General features: G+C 36.8%; 1 protein-coding gene across 1 annotated transcript in view; it reads right to left on the bottom strand.

Moving 5' to 3' along the window:
- Positions 1 to 16,807, bottom strand: part of prkg1l (protein kinase cGMP-dependent 1, like) — a 33,038-nt gene extending 16,231 nt beyond the window's left edge. Inside the window, exons 1-5 of the mRNA XM_053504411.1 lie at positions 16,703 to 16,807; positions 16,173 to 16,364; positions 14,843 to 14,960; positions 14,338 to 14,501; positions 11,895 to 12,008 (exon numbers count right to left, since the gene is read on the bottom strand). Coding sequence (XP_053360386.1) covers positions 11,895 to 12,008; positions 14,338 to 14,501; positions 14,843 to 14,960; positions 16,173 to 16,353 — 577 coding nt within the window. The 5' untranslated portion in view covers positions 16,354 to 16,364; positions 16,703 to 16,807. The remainder of the gene's footprint in view (positions 1 to 11,894; positions 12,009 to 14,337; positions 14,502 to 14,842; positions 14,961 to 16,172; positions 16,365 to 16,702) is intronic.
- Positions 16,808 to 19,615: the final 2,808 nt, after the last annotated feature.

Genomic DNA, 19,615 nt, shown 5'->3' on the forward strand with positions numbered 1-19,615 from the left:
TAGGCAAATGATTTCTTCATTCATAAAAATCAAACAACAGATCAGAAAAAAAGGTTTTGTCTTGTTTTCTTGTATATGTGTCTGCGTACGTGTGTATGTGTGTTTGTGAGGACGTAAGAAGAGGGTGGATAAAAAAAAAAAATGCACAATGAGTTGTTAAACTTCTGTTACAAACCTACGTTAAAGTCAACGTTCTTCATGGTTTTGTCCTGCGCCGTTATTCCTTTACTTTAGACAATTTTGACTACATAGTCTTTTTTTTTTTTTTTTAAGAAACATTTAGCAACATACTTAATTTGAGGGAATTGTTGATGTTTTTCATGTCTCCTCTGTCACTAATGCCTGAAAGTTCGGTCAGGGGTCATAGGGTGATAGTTAATAGAAGATAAGGGTTTAGGAGCATTTACGACGGGCGAGTGTCCTTGTGCCTGATGATGTAGTAAAAGCTTGGCCAGACAACTTTCAGTTCAAAGAAGATGCTAAACTTCTGTTAGAAACTTTTCTCAAAAACCTAAAGGTAAAAGTCAAAATTCTTTTTACGGTCTTGTCTTGTTTTCCCTGCATCACTATGCCTTCACCTGTGAAAGTTAAGGTAGCTAAATGTGAATAATAAAGTTTATTTGCTTTGTAATATTGACTACACGGTCTTTTTCTTTTTTAAAAACTTTAAGCAACATACTGTATTTGAGGGACTTGTTACGGTGTCTGTCACTAAGCCTTCATGTATGAAAGATCTGTTAAGCGTCACGGCTATGTGTAAGTACGATGTCATTTTAGAAACTTTTTCAGAAAAACTAACACATCCGAGGCAACATTTGTTGTTCTTCAGTGTTTTGTCTCCCATTACAATATAATATAGTATATTATGTTTTTGACCTGTAGGGCCCATTCACTCCATCTGACAGTAAAACATAATATACTATATTATATTGTAATGGGAGACAAAACACTGAAGAACAACAAATGTTGCCTCGGATGTGTTAGTTTTTCTGAAAAAGTTTCTAAAATGACATCGTACTTACACATAGCCGTGACGCTTAACAGATCTTTCATACATGAAGGCTTAGTGACAGACACCGTAACAAGTCCCTCAAATACAGTATGTTGCTTAAAGTTTTTAAAAAAGAAAAAGACCGTGTAGTCAATATTACAAAGCAAATAAACTTTATTATTCACATTTAGCTACCTTAACTTTCACAGGTGAAGGCATAGTGATGCAGGGAAAACAAGACAAGACCGTAAAAAGAATTTTGACTTTTACCTTTAGGTTTTTGAGAAAAGTTTCTAACAGAAGTTTAGCATCTTCTTTGAACTGAAAGTTGTCTGGCCAAGCTTTTACTACATCATCAGGCACAAGGACACTCGCCCGTCGTAAATGCTCCTAAACCCTTATCTTCTATTAACTATCACCCTATGACCCCTGACCGAACTTTCAGGCATTAGTGACAGAGGAGACATGAAAAACATCAACAATTCCCTCAAATTAAGTATGTTGCTAAATGTTTCTTAAAAAAAAAAAAAAAAGACTATGTAGTCAAAATTGTCTAAAGTAAAGGAATAACGGCGCAGGACAAAACCATGAAGAACGTTGACTTTAACGTAGGTTTGTAACAGAAGTTTAACAACTCATTGTGCATTTTTTTTTTTTATCCACCCTCTTCTTACGTCCTCACAAACACACATACACACGTACGCAGACACATATACAAGAAAACAAGACAAAACCTTTTTTTCTGATCTGTTGTTTGATTTTTATGAATGAAGAAATCATTTGCCTAGCTAAAATTCCGGTGCTATAACTTTCAACATTTATAGGTGACAAAATATTGTAATAAAAGACAAAACCGCCAAGAACATCAACTAATACCCGTGATTTGTTAGAAGAGTTTTCTGAAAAGTTTCTAAAACCCCATTATACTTAAACATAGCCTTGATGCTTAACAGCTCCTTCAAGCGTGAAGGTTTAGTGACTGAGGAACCAAGTCTAAACAATCAAGAACTTCTGTTTTTACAATTTTGTTAGATGTTTTTTTTTAAGTTTCTGAAATAAAATTATTACTCACAACAATTACTACAAGAAACTAAAAGAAATTTCATACATGTAAGTTTAATGACAGAGGAATCAGGTGTAATCATTCAACAGTATCAACTTCTAACTCGGATACAGTATGTTAGATTTTTACAAAAAAATTATTTGTGTAGCTAAAATTCCGGTCTAATTACTTTTAACTTAGGTAAAGAAATATTGGTAATAGAAGAAAAAAAACAACAAGAACAATAACTGTTGCCTAGGATGTGTTAGAAGAGTTTTCTGAAAAGTTTCTAAAACTACCTTATACTTACATTTAGCCTTGACGCTTAACAGATCTTTCATACATGAAGGTTTAGGGATAGACAACACAACCATTTCCCTCAGATAAAGTATGCTGGTAAATGTTTATGAAAAGAAAAAGACTGTGTAGTCAGAACTGCAATTCATATAAACTTTAATATTCATATTAAGCTACCCGGACTTTCGCGAGTGAAGGCATAGTGACAGGGAAAACAAGGCAAAAGCATAAAGAACGTTGACTTAGATTTTAGGAAAAGTTCAACAGCTCATTGTGCATTTATTATTATTTTTAATCTACCCTCTTGTTACATCCCCATAAACATAGGTACGCAGACACACCTACTAGAAAAAAAGACAAAATTATTAAGGATATCAGTTTTTTTTTTACCCTTAGATATGTTGTTTGATTTTATATATCATTTTATATATAATTTGTATAGCTAAAATTCCGGTGCACTTACTTTCATAGGTAAAGAAATATTGTAATGGAAGAAAAACATCAAAAACAACTGTTGCCCGGGATGTGTTAAAAGAGTTTTCTGAAAAGTTTCTAAAACATTATAAAAAAAAAAACAAAAAAAAACACATAGCCATGACGCTTAACAGATCTTCATACATGAAGGTTTAGCGACAGACATCGTAAACATTTCCCTCAAATACAGTATGCTGCTAAAAGTTTATGAAAAAAAGACTTTGAAGTCAAAATATGCATTGCATATATAGAGTTTAATATTCACATTTAGCTACCAGAACTTTCACAGGTGAAAGCATAGTGATGCAGGGAAACAAGACAAATCCCTAAAGATTGCTGACTTTTACCTTAGATTTTTGAGAAAAGTTTCTAACAGAAGTTTAGCATCTTCTTTTGACCTGACAGTTGTCTGTCCAAGCTTTTACTACATCAGGCACAAGGACACTCAAACGTTGTAAATGCTTCTAAAGGCTTATCTTCTATTAACTATTACCTCTATGACCCCTGACAGAACTTTCAGGCATTAGTGGCAGAGGAAACATGGGGGAAAAAAACAACAATTACCTCAAATAAAGTATATTGCTAAATTTTTACTTTTAAAATGTTTAATGTTCAAAAATTACAGTGCATATAAAGATTTAATATTTACATTTAGTTACCCGAACTTTCAAAAGTAAAGGCCTAGCGGCACAGGGCAAAACCATAAAGAACGTTGACTTTAACTTAGGTTTGTAACAGAAGTTTAAGAACTCATTGTGCATTTTTTTTTATTTATTTATTTTTTTTTATTCACCCTCTTGTTGCATCCCCACAAACACAGGTACACAGACACACCTACTAGAAAACAAGACAAAATTACGAAGGACATCAGTTTTTTTTCTCAGATACGTTGTTTGATTTTTATGAATGAAGAAATCATTTGCATAACTAAAATTCCAGTGAAATAACATATAACTTAGGTGAAGAAATATTGTAAACAAAGACAAAACCGTCAAGAACAAAAACTAATGCCCGTGATGTGTAAGTTTTCTGAAAAGTTTCTAAAACGACATTGTACTTACACTTAGCCTTGACGATTAAACAGATCTTTCATACATTTAGGTTTAGTGACAGATGAAACAAGTCACAATTAAGAACCTCTACTTTTAAATTTTGTTAGATGTTTTTTTTTTTTTTTTAAAGTTTCTGAAATAAAATGATTACTCACAACAATTACTAAAAAAGAAATTATGCATGTAAGTTTAATCACAGAGGAATCAAGTCTAATCATTTAACAGTATCAACTTCTAACTCAAATACGTTGTTGGATTTTTATGAAAAATAATGTGCAGCTAATTCCGGTGTAGTAACTTTCATGGGTGAAGAAATATTGTAATCAAAGACAAAACCTTCGAGAACAAAAACTATTTCCTAAGATGTGTTAGAAGAGTTTTCTGAAAAGTTTCTAAAACAACATTATACTTAGACACATAGCCTTGATGCTTAACAGATCTTGCGTGAAGGTTTAGTGACAAAGGAACCATGTCTAAACAATCAAGAACTTCTACTTTTACATTTTGTTAGATTTATTTATTTTTTTTAGAGTTTCTAAAATAAAAGTATTGCTCACAACATTTACTAATAAAACCTAAAAGAAATGTCATATGTGTAAGTTTAATGACCGATGAAACAAGTGTAAACATTCAACAGTATTAACTTCTAACTCGGATACAGTATGTTAGATTTTTTTTTACAAACAATTATTTGTGTAGCTAAAAATCCAGTCTAATTACTTTTAACTTGGGTTAAGAAATACTGTAATGGAAGAAAAAAACCTGGAAGAAAAAGAAGAGGAAAAACAACTTTTACCTCAGATGTTTTTCTAAGAGTTTTCTGAAAAGTTTCTAAAATGACATTATATTTACACCTAGCAATGGCAGCTAACCGAACTTTCGAGCGTGAAGGTTTAGTGTGAGGAGGAAGAAAACCCATAACCGGCTATTTTGAAAGCATTGAGAGCTAACTCAACTTATATGTTAGGGTCTAGTGAAACATCAAATTAAAACTGTTAGGGGGACTCCTAACCCTGTGTCAATGTTTCTCTACCTAGATATTATTACAACCCCATGTGTGACCGGTTTGTCTCTGCGTTGTGTTGTGAATTGAAGGAGACCGGACAACAAATATTCCAAAAGAACATATATTTTTTTTATTATTCTAAATGAATTAAAAACCAAATGAATAGAAAAAAAAAACTTCATGTTTGCTTGTAAATGACCTGCGAGTCAAAATAGATCATTTTAGCCATGGAATTCAAACATACATACACTGTCACTTCCAAAGAAAACATGCATTAAACAATCTCTATTCGTGCTTCCTTACAGTTAAATTGCATATTTATCACAAAAATACATTTTACTCTCAAAAAACCAACTATAATTAAACTTTTCTTTTCTTTTTTTTCGCTAGAGCTCCATCAGAACTCACCTCTCTCCAGCCACGCTTACCGCGCGCGAACTAAAGGTGAGCAGCCGGAACCGGAAAAGCGGTAACTCTTAAAGGGGCCGTGTCCCATTTTTAGCAGTCACAAGCATATCCGAATATTTTAACACAAGTGCAAAACAATAAGACTAAAATAAATTAGCAATAAAATAATCATTTCCAGAGTGTAAAATATCAAAATATGAAAGAATTAATATATAAAGACAGATTCTGAGTGAAATTAAATTTAAATATAAAATCTGCTACACATGCATGGACATAAACACATATGCACACTCACACACTTGGCGTAAACATTTTCTAAACAATGCTATTAAACATTAGCCCCCCAAAAATATCTGGCTAAACGTTTTTTACATCCTAGTCTGATAATGGATGTTAACTAACACCTCTATGCCATTACAACCCCTGCTATGACAAACAGAACGCAGATTTGTTCTTTTCAAGAAAACTATAGTACCAGGTTTTTAACACATGGTCCTCGTATATATATAGGCATATGTAAAACCGGCTAGACTTTTACCCGATCTGTTGGATCAGTTCATCATACCATTCCTGACAAAATGATCATGGCACTGATAATTCACTTTTGTTCCTTCTATTATTACTAATCACTACACACACGGTCACCTCAGCTCTAGTGTTAGAGAACTTTTTAAAAGACATAATAGGCACAGTCCTACCTAAAAATGTGTTCAAAACAACAGAGTTAGATAAGCACTGAAAACTAAACACCTTTCGCGACTAGGCAGAAGAGGCGGAGGCGTGACTAAGTCGTCACACGCAGATCCGACCAATCACAGCGCCCGAGAGGAAACCCGTTTGATTCCCCTTTCACCAAACTCTGGCCGTACCAGACGCGAACTCGCTGTTCATGCGCTACACGCTCTTAACATCGGACAAGCTCACGCTGCAAAAACATTTACGCGCAGACCTCGCGCTTGTCTTCTTTACTCTTTTCTTAGACTCGCGCGTGTGTTCGCAACAACGTTTTAGGCGTATCATCGAGACCAACTTTTTCCTTCTTCTTCAGCGACTCTGGGCTCTCGCCCTCTGGTAACGTTTATTCTTCTTCTCTTTAAGTAACTTAAAAACTAACAACTTCAACAGTCTTCAGTCATTCAAAACTCATCAAGTTTTTTTTTACCAAAGTTAATAAAATGTTTCATTGTTCACCCTTTGGTAATAAATAAATTCACCCTGTCTTAATAGTTAAACACAAGCACCTTGAAATCGAGTCCCCGCACCAAGCATATTTTTTCATATAAAAACACCCTGAACAAATTCTTATAATAAATAAATAAATAAATACGTATATAAATGAAATAAATCTATGGACTAAATAAATTAAATAAGTGAATAAAACGATGTCTAGCGCATAAGCATCGTTACCACCCCCCCCCCCCCCCTTTTTTTATCGGAAACTCCAGGTCATAAAAAATCCTAAAGGTCATCCAAAGGTCAACTCAAAGGTCATAAAAGGTCATAAAAGGGGCAATAAAACTGTCAAGATTGAGTTTGACGAAAGGTTGTTAGGTACTATTTTTTGATGTGAGGTCCTGCAGCAAAACCATTTCTCAAATCAAACAAAGATTCTTCATAACACAAACTGCATTGAGAGCATTCAGCCGGCTCTCAGATAAGAAGTTTAATAAAATGTTTTCCATCTCCATAGCAGCTGAGAGTATGTCCTGCTGAAAGGTCATCATTTTAATAAGGCCATTATGGTGCTGTGTGTTGTATTATTAAAAGCGTTCTGCTTGGTTCACTTCTATAGATGTGTGTTCATTCCGGGCTGCACTCAGAGTTTCTCAGCACAACAGTTACACAGGAATTTCAACTCATCAGGCGATGGATTTAACGAACACGGGCCGAGAATCCTCAAGGCAACACCGTGAGAGACGTTTAGGTGAAGGAGAAAAAATAGACAAGGGGAGAAGATATAATTATACAGAGGAAGAATTAATTATAGAGAAAAAAGTGGCATAAAAAGAAAGATGCAATATTTAAAATATATAGAAACAGACGAAACGTACATGATGTTTCAGGAATGTTACAGTTTGTTGATCATTTTTCTACAAGAGCACATCATGAATTGTGTATTTCGACCATCACAGCTGCTGTTATGGGAAATGAATCGAAGCTTTCGTCCAATCAGAATGAAGCATTCCAGGGCACAGGGTACCAAACATTATATATATTTTTTAAATCACACAGGGATGAATGTTTATCCATCTCTGTACAGACAAATCGAAAACCAGGGAACGGTTCAGTTTGAGACGTTCAGGTAATAAATTGAAATTTTCTAAAGAAAAACAGAGGCAGAATTTAGAGAAGGAGAACCACAAGATAAAAGCACCAGACAATCAACATAGACATTTGCTGACCAACAGCATACTGAGTGAGAGAACGAGAGAGGAGAAGTGACATAATGAGCCGAACGAGCGGAATAAAGCATTGGCACAGTCTGAGGAAACATTAACCCATTCTCTGTCTGTCTCTTTTTGTCTAACTTTCACAATCTCAATCAGTCACTCAACTGCTGTGTCAGAAAACAGGTCAAAGGTCCAGGTTACAGTTCAGAGATTGGGAAAACTAATAGAAAGCAGAGATTAAACATTCTGGAAACATTCTGTCTCAGGCTATCTCAGGATAACATTCTTTCATCTTAGAGGAATATGTTGTCACTAAATGATGCAGGAAAATTAGATCATGCTTTTATCACCTCTAGGTTGGACGCCCTACTGTCTGGTTGTTCAACTAGATGCATAAACAAGCTTCATTTAGTCCAGAACGCAGCAGCGAGAGTCCTCACTAGAACCAGAAGATACGAGCACATCACACCTATCTTATCCACACTGCATTGGCTCCCCGTGAAATTTCGCTTCGATTTGAAAATACTACTTCTAGTATGAAATATTACCTGAGTGAACTGCTAGTGTCTTACAATCCGCCACGCCTACTTCAATCAAAAGATGCAGGCCTGCTTGTCAGTACCGCGTATTATTAAAACTACAGCAGGGGGCAGAGCGTTCGGGACTCAGACACAGACTCAGTGCTAAAAAACCTATTTATTTAGCATGCATTGCTGTGAATAGATTTGCCTTAGGTAAAGGAGCAGATCTGGTGGACTCATGGATGTAGAGTATTATGGTGAACTGGTGTGTTTAGATGCTGTCTTCCCCACTCTCATTGATCACTCAGGTTTGTTGATGGTGAAGTGGTTGGTTGCTTTACATCCCAGTTCCCCTTCATCGTGTTTCCTTTCTTTTATTTATGCTGTCATATTGTAGGTAAATCTGCCGGAGTTCCTTCTTGCATTCTGCAGTTGCACTCTCCAGTGATCCAGACCCCCTCTCTCCTTTGGACCTGTCTGATTCCCACTTATGGTTTGAGATGTTGTCGCATGGATGCTTCATGTGGTCTGCTTGGAATGTGGTGACTGGAAATGGTTCCACTTTTACACGAAGACGGTCCTGTCCTCAGCTGATGCAGACATACTGTATGTTCTTTGAGGACACGTGACTGCAGTCGCTCGATAGTTCAGGCCTGGAGTTTTCTTACAGCCACCTAGGTCTCCAATATGAACTGGAATCCATATTAACTTGAAAGACATCAACTGTTATATTAACACCTCCAGTTGCCTAACACAGAGTATGACTGCAGATCAATCCCTGCTAGGCGTTATCACCCAAATGATGATGGGTTCCCTGTAGAGTCTGGTTCCTCTCAAGGTTTCTTCCTTTAGCCATCTCAGGGAGTTTTTCCTTGCCACCATCGCTCGCGGCTAAATCATCAGGGGCAATCTAATTATTCTGATTCAGTTACTTTCTCATAAATATTTTTATAATTTTCCTTTGAAACTGTTAAACTGCTTCGTGACAATGACCATTACCAGTTTACCAAATAGAGTAAATCCCCTACGTACTAACATTTGAGTTACTTTCAAAGATACAAACATACATTCGCGCATGTTCAGTCATGGAAGTTTGATCACATGTCTGGCGGACATTGTCAGTACTGTATACTGTGTACAGCCAATTTTTAGTACAGTATCGTAGTACCTAGACAATGTTTGTTGGACTTAACTAAAAAAAATTGGACTTACGAACGAGGTCTTAGAACAGAATTTGTTTGTATGTAGGGGACTATTTGTATACACATTTAGTTTTGTTTATACTTGTACTAAGCAGAAGCACTTGATTTACAGTTATTATAATATTATATATATATAAAAATCATATTATATATTGTACATTTATATATATATATATATATATATATATATATATATATATATATATATATATATAAAAAAATTGTATAATGAGATATAATTGTGTTGTAAAGCTAGAAGATCTGCTAAAGATAATGAATAGATAAGTGGCATATTAGGAGAAAAAAACAATATAAATTGTGTTAGTAAGGTACTAGGCCACTGTGAACCCCCAGGGCAGCTTGGCACAGATTCTAAAACAAACATCTAGAACTGAAATGGAGCAATGAACCGTATTTGTAAAAGATAGTCTCTCAGCTGGTGTTTTGCTGATGGTGTTGGAGAGCCATGTTGGTGTCTCAAACATCACTCCTGTTCAGGTTTGAGATCGAGTGACTGGAGGCCAGAGGATATAATTTACACCCTTTTCATCCTCCTGGCATGCGGGCATCCATGCCTGTCGGGAGAGTATATTTGCCCCTGACATTATATTTTCCTTTCATTTGTGTTAACAAATGAGTCAACAAATATTAATGACTCATTGTAATAACAATCAACATAATAACTGTTCATAACATCGCTTTTACTTAATATTTTAATATTTAACGTAAGGTGCAGGTTAGACTTCAGGCAAATATCAAAGTACTGCAAAAGTTTCATTAAATTCTGTCCAGCCTGTTTTGTGTGATGCTGTGACAAAATCTGGCTGGACAGACATACAGACATGCAGACAGACAGAAGAATGTTCCGAGACTGGTTTTGGGTCCTCCAATGCATGAAACGTTCATTGAAAATCTTTAAAATAACGATTTTTAACCAATGTACAAACAAAACCTTTCTTTTATTTATATATGTAGTTATGGTTGTATTGTCAGCCTTACTAGCTTAATTATCTTTCTGCTGATTGTATTTAGCAGCCATGGCAATTAAAAAAATCGAATTGAGCAGAACTAGCAAAGATAATGAAATTTAAAAGAGAGAGACCAATTAGTTCCTGACTGTGTGTCCACCTGGGGCGTTGAGTGAGCATCCATACTTCTTTTTGGCAGAAGACAAAGACAAGAGTGTTGAAACTAATGATACATGTACTGTAAGAGAAAAGCACTTGCTTTCACACACACAAACTAAAAGAAAACACCCTCTGGTCTTTGTTGTTCAAAAAAAAAAAAGAGGGAATTTTGACTGATGTTGATGAACTGTTCGTCTGACATCGTGAGTCCATTGATAGGACTTTCTAATGGCCTGATCTATTAGGTGTAACAAAGCAACAACAACAAAACCCGAAAATTGCTCTGCAAATAAGGCTGAAAATTACTGTAGAGATGTACAAAGATCTGAATCGATGCAGTAGACTAAGTGGTATGAATAGCCGAAAATAGTGTGTATAAGAAAAAAAAAAGTCTTGTTTTCTTTCGCTCTCTCAAACATCTCTCTCTCTCTCTCCAAGCAGAGAGACAGCCTACAGGGCATTCATTAAAGAAGATCTTGTTTTCTTGGGAAGGTCTTCATGAGAGTCAGTTTCATCATGGTGCCTGATTTGTTTGGCAAATGCACTTGAAACAATACTGTTTTTGCAAGAATTGTTCCAGAACAGCTGACCATCATGTCTTAAAATAACAACTAACTGTTGTTATTATCATTGTTGTGTGATGTCTTAAGCAGTTAAGGCTGTAGATTATTGGGTTCCTGATTGGGGTTTGAGCCTTGGCCTCGCCAAGTCGGCACTGTTGAGCCCTTGAGCCCTTAACCCTACTGTATCCTCGTTGACCTCACCTTCCTAAATGGAATACGTGTGTTTTATTTCATAGTTAGGAAATCTCCAGGATTGTTCTAAAATGTAGAGAATAAATCACAAGACAGAATAAAACCCACTAAATTAGATGGTGTGTCCAGATTTTTGACCAGTACAGTCAAAAGTCTGTGGACACCTGACCACCACATGGATATCAACTTGTTGAACATCCCATTCCAGATCCCATCCCATACCATCTTCCCCACCCAGAAAATGGGTGCGCATTTCAGGGTGCTGCAGAGAGGGGTGTTTGCTTTGTATGTGTGTGTTTGATAGTCTGTGCACTCTGCATTTTGGAAGCTTGTGGATGTGTTTGGGGAACTTTGATTTGAAATTCCATTGATCTCGCTGTGCCAAAGCAGATCGGCGCTGATGGGAATAATCTGCTGCTCATTGTGTGCTTTTGGGCTGCTCGTGCTAGCGCATGCTCCGCATCTCAACTATGTGTGTGCTAGAGAGGCGAGCCTCCATGGATAGAATGGATGAACTGGATGAACCCGCTGCCCTGTTACGTTTTCTTTCACTTAATATTGGATGAGGTTTTTCCAGATATAGAGATGTGTGTGTGTGTGTGTGTGTATGGGTGTGTGTGTGCGAGCACCTGTAACAGTCGATGTGCAGGTGTAGTTGTAAAGCAGGGCCAGCTCTCCAAACAAGGTTCCAGCTTCAATAATGTGCAGCTTCTGGCCAGCCCTGGTTACCTCGAGTTTTCCCTCTGAAAGACATACATTTGTCTTATTATCATTGTAAGGAACTTTTGATGGCATCATTTTTTACCCTACAGTATGTTTGCACCTAAAAACTAATTTTCCCTGTAAAAAAAGGACGACATATTTCTATGCTCGGGACATTTGCTCCCCTCCAGGCTTTCAAAACATGCCCACACAGACGCACCTTAGAGACGTGCCCTCTCTGTCACTGGCTGGCGAGGTTGCCGGGGCAACCGGGACTGAGTGACAGATTATCCGAGATGTCACAAATTTTCAGCTGGGCACGCCGTCATCTCTAGAAGTGATGCCAGCTCACGGCACCAGACACATCGTGCCAGTGTATCAGTGGCGCCGCCGAAGCTGCTGTATTAATAAGCGTCCTTCTGATGTTCACACTCCAGCTCTTTATCTTCACACACATTTCACTTCATGTTTCACTTTACAATAACACACACTGACATTATCTGCTTTTTATCTTCTTTCTGTGTCTCATTTCTTTGAATCAAATAGAATAGAATATCAGAATAGAATAGAATAGTTTAAATATCTGTATAGAGATTATATTATGTAGAGAAATAAAGGGAGTTCTTACTCTCGTAACTGTGTTCTGTTATTCTGTAGAATCAAAAAATCCTGCTTTGACTTAAACGCCTCTTATCAGTCAATCAAAAGTCCCACTTTAAGTTGAGCGCCCCCTGTATTTAATAGTAAGTAAAATATACATGACATACATTTTGTGTTTTGTGTTAATTGTAATAAACGTAAACTATTTCTATTTTATTATTTTTTTCTTCTGCCTGGATTTTTAAATTATAAAGAACCGGGCATATTTAATTTTTTTAAATCTTTTTTCACTGAGATGGAAATAGGATGACCAAGAAAAGTGCATGGATCCCTAAAACTTTGCGAAAGTGTTTTCCATCACTCAGCTTATAACAGAATAACAGCTTATATCATGACTGTACTTCAAAATGTAAAAAAACAGACATAAAATACCAGAAAAGCAAAGGGGACAATAACAGAACTGCTACCAGCATGAATTTTTAAATCCAACCCCCTACCCACAAAAAAAAAAGAAAGAGAAAGAGGGTTGTAATCAGTTAAGGATCACGGTCATATCAGTTTGTCTGAGGAAGCAGCAGTGGTGATAAATCTTTCAGAACCAGACCTTGAGTTGTACCAGCTAACCTGTACACCATATGAGGACAAACTGGAATGTAATAATAAAATACATAAACCAACAAGACGAAGGAGAAATGTTTCTCTATAGAGCTTTTTACTCTTTATATATACGGTTTATATTATTATTATTTTTTACATTATATCATTACGTATATAAATAGAAACTGATTATAAATAAAAAAATGGTCTGGAAATGAAAGGACCTTTGCTTATGAATAAAATATTCAATTAAATTGAATTAAAGTAACGACATACTTTTGAGGATATTAGCAATGATCCATCATCCCATCCATTTAGGAACCTCTGTAGGGAGCGTGGAGGCCATCGGTGATTACCATGGCATTTATTTCTATTTTTACAACCGTGGTGTCAACATTTACACGTGCATTCACACAAGTTAGCCTAATCTGTGGTGTACCTGGAGGAAACCCATCAAGCATTAGGAGAACATGTGAATTCCATGCACACAAACCCCAAGATGGGAATTGAACTCTACAGTGATAATAATAATAATAATAATAATAATAATAATAATAATAATAAAAAAATAGTAATAATAATAATAATAATAATAAAAATAATAATAATAATAACAATAATCATAATAATAATAATAATAATAATAATAATAATAATAACAATAATAATAATAATAATAATAATAATAACAGTAATAATAATAATAATAATAATAATAATAATAAATCATTTGCTTATAATCTGGATTTTCCCCCACATCCTTTTCTCTCAGCATTTTAACAGCTTCTTCCACACTGATCTCTATATAAATGTCTACTGATCAGGAGGTCGCCGGTTCGAATCCCGATGTCGCCGTGCTACAGTATCGGGCATCGAACTGGCAACCTAACCCTGTAAGTAACTGCCACAAAAACAACGGCTATATCACCAGGGTGGGGAGTATTCGTTGCCCAATGAGCCAAGTGGCACGTGGACGGCTTCCTATCCCTGTACGTTAAAATAATAATGTCAGAATATGTACCTCTAAATAGTCTACACCACCCGGCTTTATTATATAATACTATTTTAACCATTTTGAGTAAAAAATAATATACTGTAAATCCATGTAAAAGCATTTGGAGAAATAAAGTAAAGCATTAGTTTTATGCACCCTCAGCTTCTATATTTCTTTACCTTCTAGTATAAAGGCTTGTGACGCCTCATCGCCCTCCTGAACGACCCGGGCTCCCTGGGCAGCGGTAGTAGGGTACGCACAATCCACCAGGTCTGATAATTCGCTGCCTACATACCTCAGCCACTCGTTCTCCCTCAGCGCCGCCTCGATCACGTGCTGAGACCTTGAAGACAGAAAATGACTTAGAGAGAAACACACCATGTGCATCAATATCTCTGTGTCATTTTGCTATAACTGCCGCTGGGCCGAGATCATCTTCTCCAAAACATTGCCAAACGGCGTATTTTTCTCTGGGAGTCACATCGCAAACACACATCGACTGCATCGGATGGAGTTACAATACAGTATGTAAGGTCACAGCTTCATGATATACGCACCTGGAAGTACATTATAGGAATTATACACCGAAACTATTAGACTAACAGTACATACAGTAGAGACATGACGGAACAGAAAGAAAAAGAGAGTTTATGAGAAAGAGATGAGACGAGTGGTAGGACTCACTCCTGATTCTTGCTGTGGCTCATGGGAGGATTCTGTAAGATCAGATTTGGGTCCAGGTTTGTAGGCTGTGTAATCACTGATCTTCTCTTCATCCTTACAGACGATGCTCGGTGTTGCCCTAAGGAATTAAAAACAAGCAAGTAAAAAAAGCAATGCACTCTGGGTTATGTTTTGTTTTTTAACAGAAAAAAAAAAAAAACACAGAGTGATTTAGATGGAAGTGAGTTCGAGTCTAATCCATGCACAAACCTGAGCAGGGGTGGGTCTGGTTTGTTTTTCTGAACAGAAGTCCTTTGGCAACCCTGAGATTTGAACTTACAACCTTTCATGTACTAGCACAGAATCTTAATCAGAAAACAGGTATTGAGGGTTTTTTTTTTTTTGGGCTCTGCACTATAAACCCTGTTACATTTACATTTAAGGCATTTGGCAGATGCCCCTATCCAGAGCGATTTACATTAAGTCATGTCATTATACATAAGGGCCCAACAGTGGTAACTTGGTGGTGCTGGGGTTTGAACCTGGGAATATGGGAAGCTCCATTTGTTGTCCATTTGCAAGGGCTCACCACTTTTTTATTTAGCTATCTTTCCGTTTTATACCATACGTACATATTAGATCTTTGATGTTCTTGGGTATTTATGGAATTTTGTATTTAAATTGTTTGGGCATTTTACATTATGTCATATCATTATACATCATAAGGGGTCCTGAGGGTTAAGGGCCTTACACAAGGGCCCAACAGGGGAAACTTGGTGGTGATGTGGCTTGAACCCACACCCTGGGAATGTGGGACGTTCCGGTTAGTTGTCCAACAGCCTACCCTGTTAACTCATAAGAGTGAGAATGATTTTTCATTTAATAAACAGAACAGGATCTAGAATCAGTTGCCATGTTTAAGGAAAAGCAACATGGTTCCATGGGAAAAAAGATTGCATAGACCACTGTTAACACCCATCATGATATCGGTTTATTCCGTGATGGCATTATTATTACTGAATGAGTTTATCACAGTATGCTGTGGCTTTATGATGAGAGGTATGACAGTTGTGGAACTGTGACCCATTTCCGATGGAGCATGCAAAGTCATGGATGTGATTAAAACAACAACACTTCTCTCCGTGCCCTTTCCCTTCAAAGAAATCAGGAGGTCCTTTCTACTGTACGTGCTCGAAATATTAGCTATCATGTCCCCCTCCTGTATTTCTGATACACCTCAGTGAGCACTGTAGCTGCATATCTCTGGTATTTCATGTTCTCGCCAGGCAGTCACATTTGTTCACACCGACTGCTGCTGGATCATCAAGTGTTTAGGAAGACTACATGGTACCTGTGGCAGGTCCTGGAGCGCTGAGGGTGACCCTTAGGCGGTCGAGCTCGCCCTGCAGACGCCGGATGAGATCGTCTTTGGCGTCTAGCTCGAGCTCGAGTTCGTCGATCAGAGCATCTCTCTGACGCAGCTCTTCGATCTTCAGCTGGAGCGCAAACTGAAGATCTCGGAGAGTGCCCATGGTGTCTGAGGCTACACAGAGGGTCGGGGTTAAATTCATAAGATATAAGATACAGGAACTCTCTCTCTCTCTCTCTCTCTCTCACTCAGTGTCTTTGAGGGAGTAAGTGGGACAGACAAATAGAGAGCAGGTCATCTTGGTAATTACCCTGTGATGGAAATTGAAGATGCTGAATGAAGGATGGAGCAAAAATACAACGAAAAGTAAAATAATGATAAAACGCACCCAATCCAACATGCACAATATTCACATTATACACTTGCAGCGCTTTTCTAAAGATCAGTCCATCTGGATATCATTTGCAAGAGGAAAAAATATAAAGCTACAAAGAAACAAAAACACCTCTTACCGGATTTGTATTCAGGTGTTGCGAAGACTGTATTATTCTCCTCTTCAGCAACAACGAAGAGAGAAAATCGAACCGTGTTTGGAGGCGAAAGATCTTTCACAAGAGCATCGTCTGCTCTGGGTGCAAAGCGAGTGTGAGATACGCGCACTGCTGCCAGAGAGGAATGAAAGAGAGAGAGAGAGAGAGAGAGAGAGCAGAAAAGGGCGAGGGAAAGAGGGACAGACAGAGAATGAGAGAGGAGTCAGAGGAGAGAGAGAGAAAGAGAGGAGGGGAAATGAGAGTGGAAAAGGGGGAGAATGACAGAACAAGTACAAGAACAGAGATAGAGAGATAAGGACTTTGTATTAAGACTGGCAGGGGCAGAGATACAGGATGTAATGGAGCGTGAGGTGCAATAGCCCGTGTCCTACATACGTTCATATTAAAGCTCCATCAATTCTGATATGAAATACTGATTTATTGTATTTTAGCTGTTTTTAGAAATCAGGCGTAAACATACAGCCGTCCATCAGCGCTGCAGCAGAACATTAAAATATAATTTATTCTGTCATCTTAATTCTTCTTTTTTTTAATGATATGCTTAATTATTTATGGAACGTTGTATTTAAATTGTTTGTGCAATGGTTTTGTTTATTAAGATTTGCCTTGCATGCACCCCCCTTCGTTTATAATCATTAATGCTTTTCCGGCTCATGCATGATTTTTACATTCTTTTTTAAATATGCATACTTTCTGAATTATTCTGTATACTTTAATTTTAAATATGCATGCTGTCACTTTAGGCATACTTGTTCTTTTTGGATAAATCCACATAATGTCAAATCTACATAATCTAATCTACATAATGTCATGTTAAGTCTACATACTTGTTTTTTTGGAGTATGCATACTTATTCTCCTCAATATCATTTTGAATAGGCATGTTTATTTCACACATTATGACTTTATACTTATTTGTTTCGGAGTATGAATCCTTGATCTACTTATTTACTCTATTTGGAGTACACATTCTTATTTTGCATACTACAATTTTAAGCATTCTTGCTCTTCTTGGACTATGCATGCTTAATCTACAAACTTATTATTTTTTTTAAATATGCATACTTATTTTACATCCTGTCATTTTAGTATACATGCTTATTCTACATTATATTATTAGTATGCATACTACTATGGATACAAACATATATGTACATGTTTTTAGTTTTTAGTATGCATCCTTAATTGGATACTAAGTTGCAGATAGTCCTTTCTTCATTTAAATTTGTATAGGTAGAAAAATACTGTTTAAGCTAAGTATGTATGTATAGCTAAATATATTTTATAATTGCATCCACAAGCATGTGTGGATAAAGGACACATGTCTGACTCATCCTGGACATGTCCAGACAAATTGGGTCTATATTAACTTGAACACTTCTTCTCCTGTTATTCTGAACGTCCAGCCTCCTAACACACAGTATGACTGCAGATCAATCCCTGCTATCCGTTATCACACAGATGATGATGGGTGTTGAGTCTGGCTTCTCTCAAGGTTTTTTTTCCCATTGCCATCTCAGGGAGGTTTTCCTTGCCACTTTTTCCTTTTCCACTATTCTGAAAAATACTGGATTTTTTAAAAGTACAAAAATAAAACGTAGAGCATTCGGTAATTAAGTCAGTTGTTATTTTTAAGACATGATGGTCAGCTGTTCTGGAAGAGTTCTTGTAAGAACAGTATTGTGTCAAGTACATTTGCAAAACCCATCAGGCACCGTGATGAAACTGTCTCCATGAAGACCTTCCCAGGAAAGCAAGACCAAAACGTTACCTTTGCTGCAGAGGAGAAGTTACAGTGAAACCTTGGATTACGAATAACTCGAGTGTCCGCAAGACGAGCAAATATTTGTAATCAATTTTGACTTGGTAAACGAGCATTGTCTTGATTTACGTAATCACGAGTATCACGCATGCGCTTCTTGATTTGATGCCAAGCGTCACGTGATCACAACTGAGCCAACGGTTTTTCTCTCTTTTGCGCTGCAGGTATTCATCTCCCCTGCTGGATCTTAGTGCTCGTCTTTTACTGGTATAATTAACATCCGTGTGTGTGTGTGTGTGTGTGAAACAGAGAGGGGGTGCTTCATTCACACACAACCGGCACGTCAAATTACCCGCACGCATACACATAACACACACTCAGCAGCGCAGGAGAGAGAAAAACACACACACAGCGCCTGTGCGCATAAATGGAAACACTTATCTGTTGAGATTTATTTTTACTTTTTTTTTAAGTAACGTGCAGGTTAATTTTTTTCTTTTTAGTTTATATTTTGTGTTAATCATTTTTATGTATTTATTTTTTTGGGTGGGAAACGAATTATATTAATTTCCATTATTTCTTATGGGAAAATGTGCTTTGTTTTACGAGTGTTTGGAATATGAGCCTGCTTCCAGAACGAATTATGCTCGTAATCCGAGGTTCCACTGTAATTTAGAGTTACCAGCCTCAGAAATCACCAATTAACAACCAGCATCTCAGATTAGAGCCGTTATGAAGACTTTATAGAGCAGAAGTAGCAGATACATCTCAATATCATCCGTTCAGAGAAGATTATTATTATTGCAGATTTTGACTGGTAGTGTACTTACTGTAGTGTTCACACTTTTTGAACTTATTTCCACTAATTATTTTAATCCTTTTAAGCTGCCTTGTGGTAACGACTATTGTTAAAAGTGCTATATGAATAAAATTGACGTGAAATTAATTGAATTAAAAGCCTGAAGTAAAAGTAAAATCTAAAACCGGACTTCTCACACTCTATTTCTAGTTAATGCATCCTTTTTTCATGCCCTCTCTTATTCCATGCTTACTTATGCATAATTATGAATTAATTATGCAACAAAGTCTTGGACACAAAGGCTCACTTGTTAC

This window comes from Clarias gariepinus, chromosome 9 (assembly GCF_024256425.1).
Source record: "Clarias gariepinus isolate MV-2021 ecotype Netherlands chromosome 9, CGAR_prim_01v2, whole genome shotgun sequence".
Taxonomy (NCBI): domain Eukaryota; kingdom Metazoa; phylum Chordata; class Actinopteri; order Siluriformes; family Clariidae; genus Clarias; species Clarias gariepinus.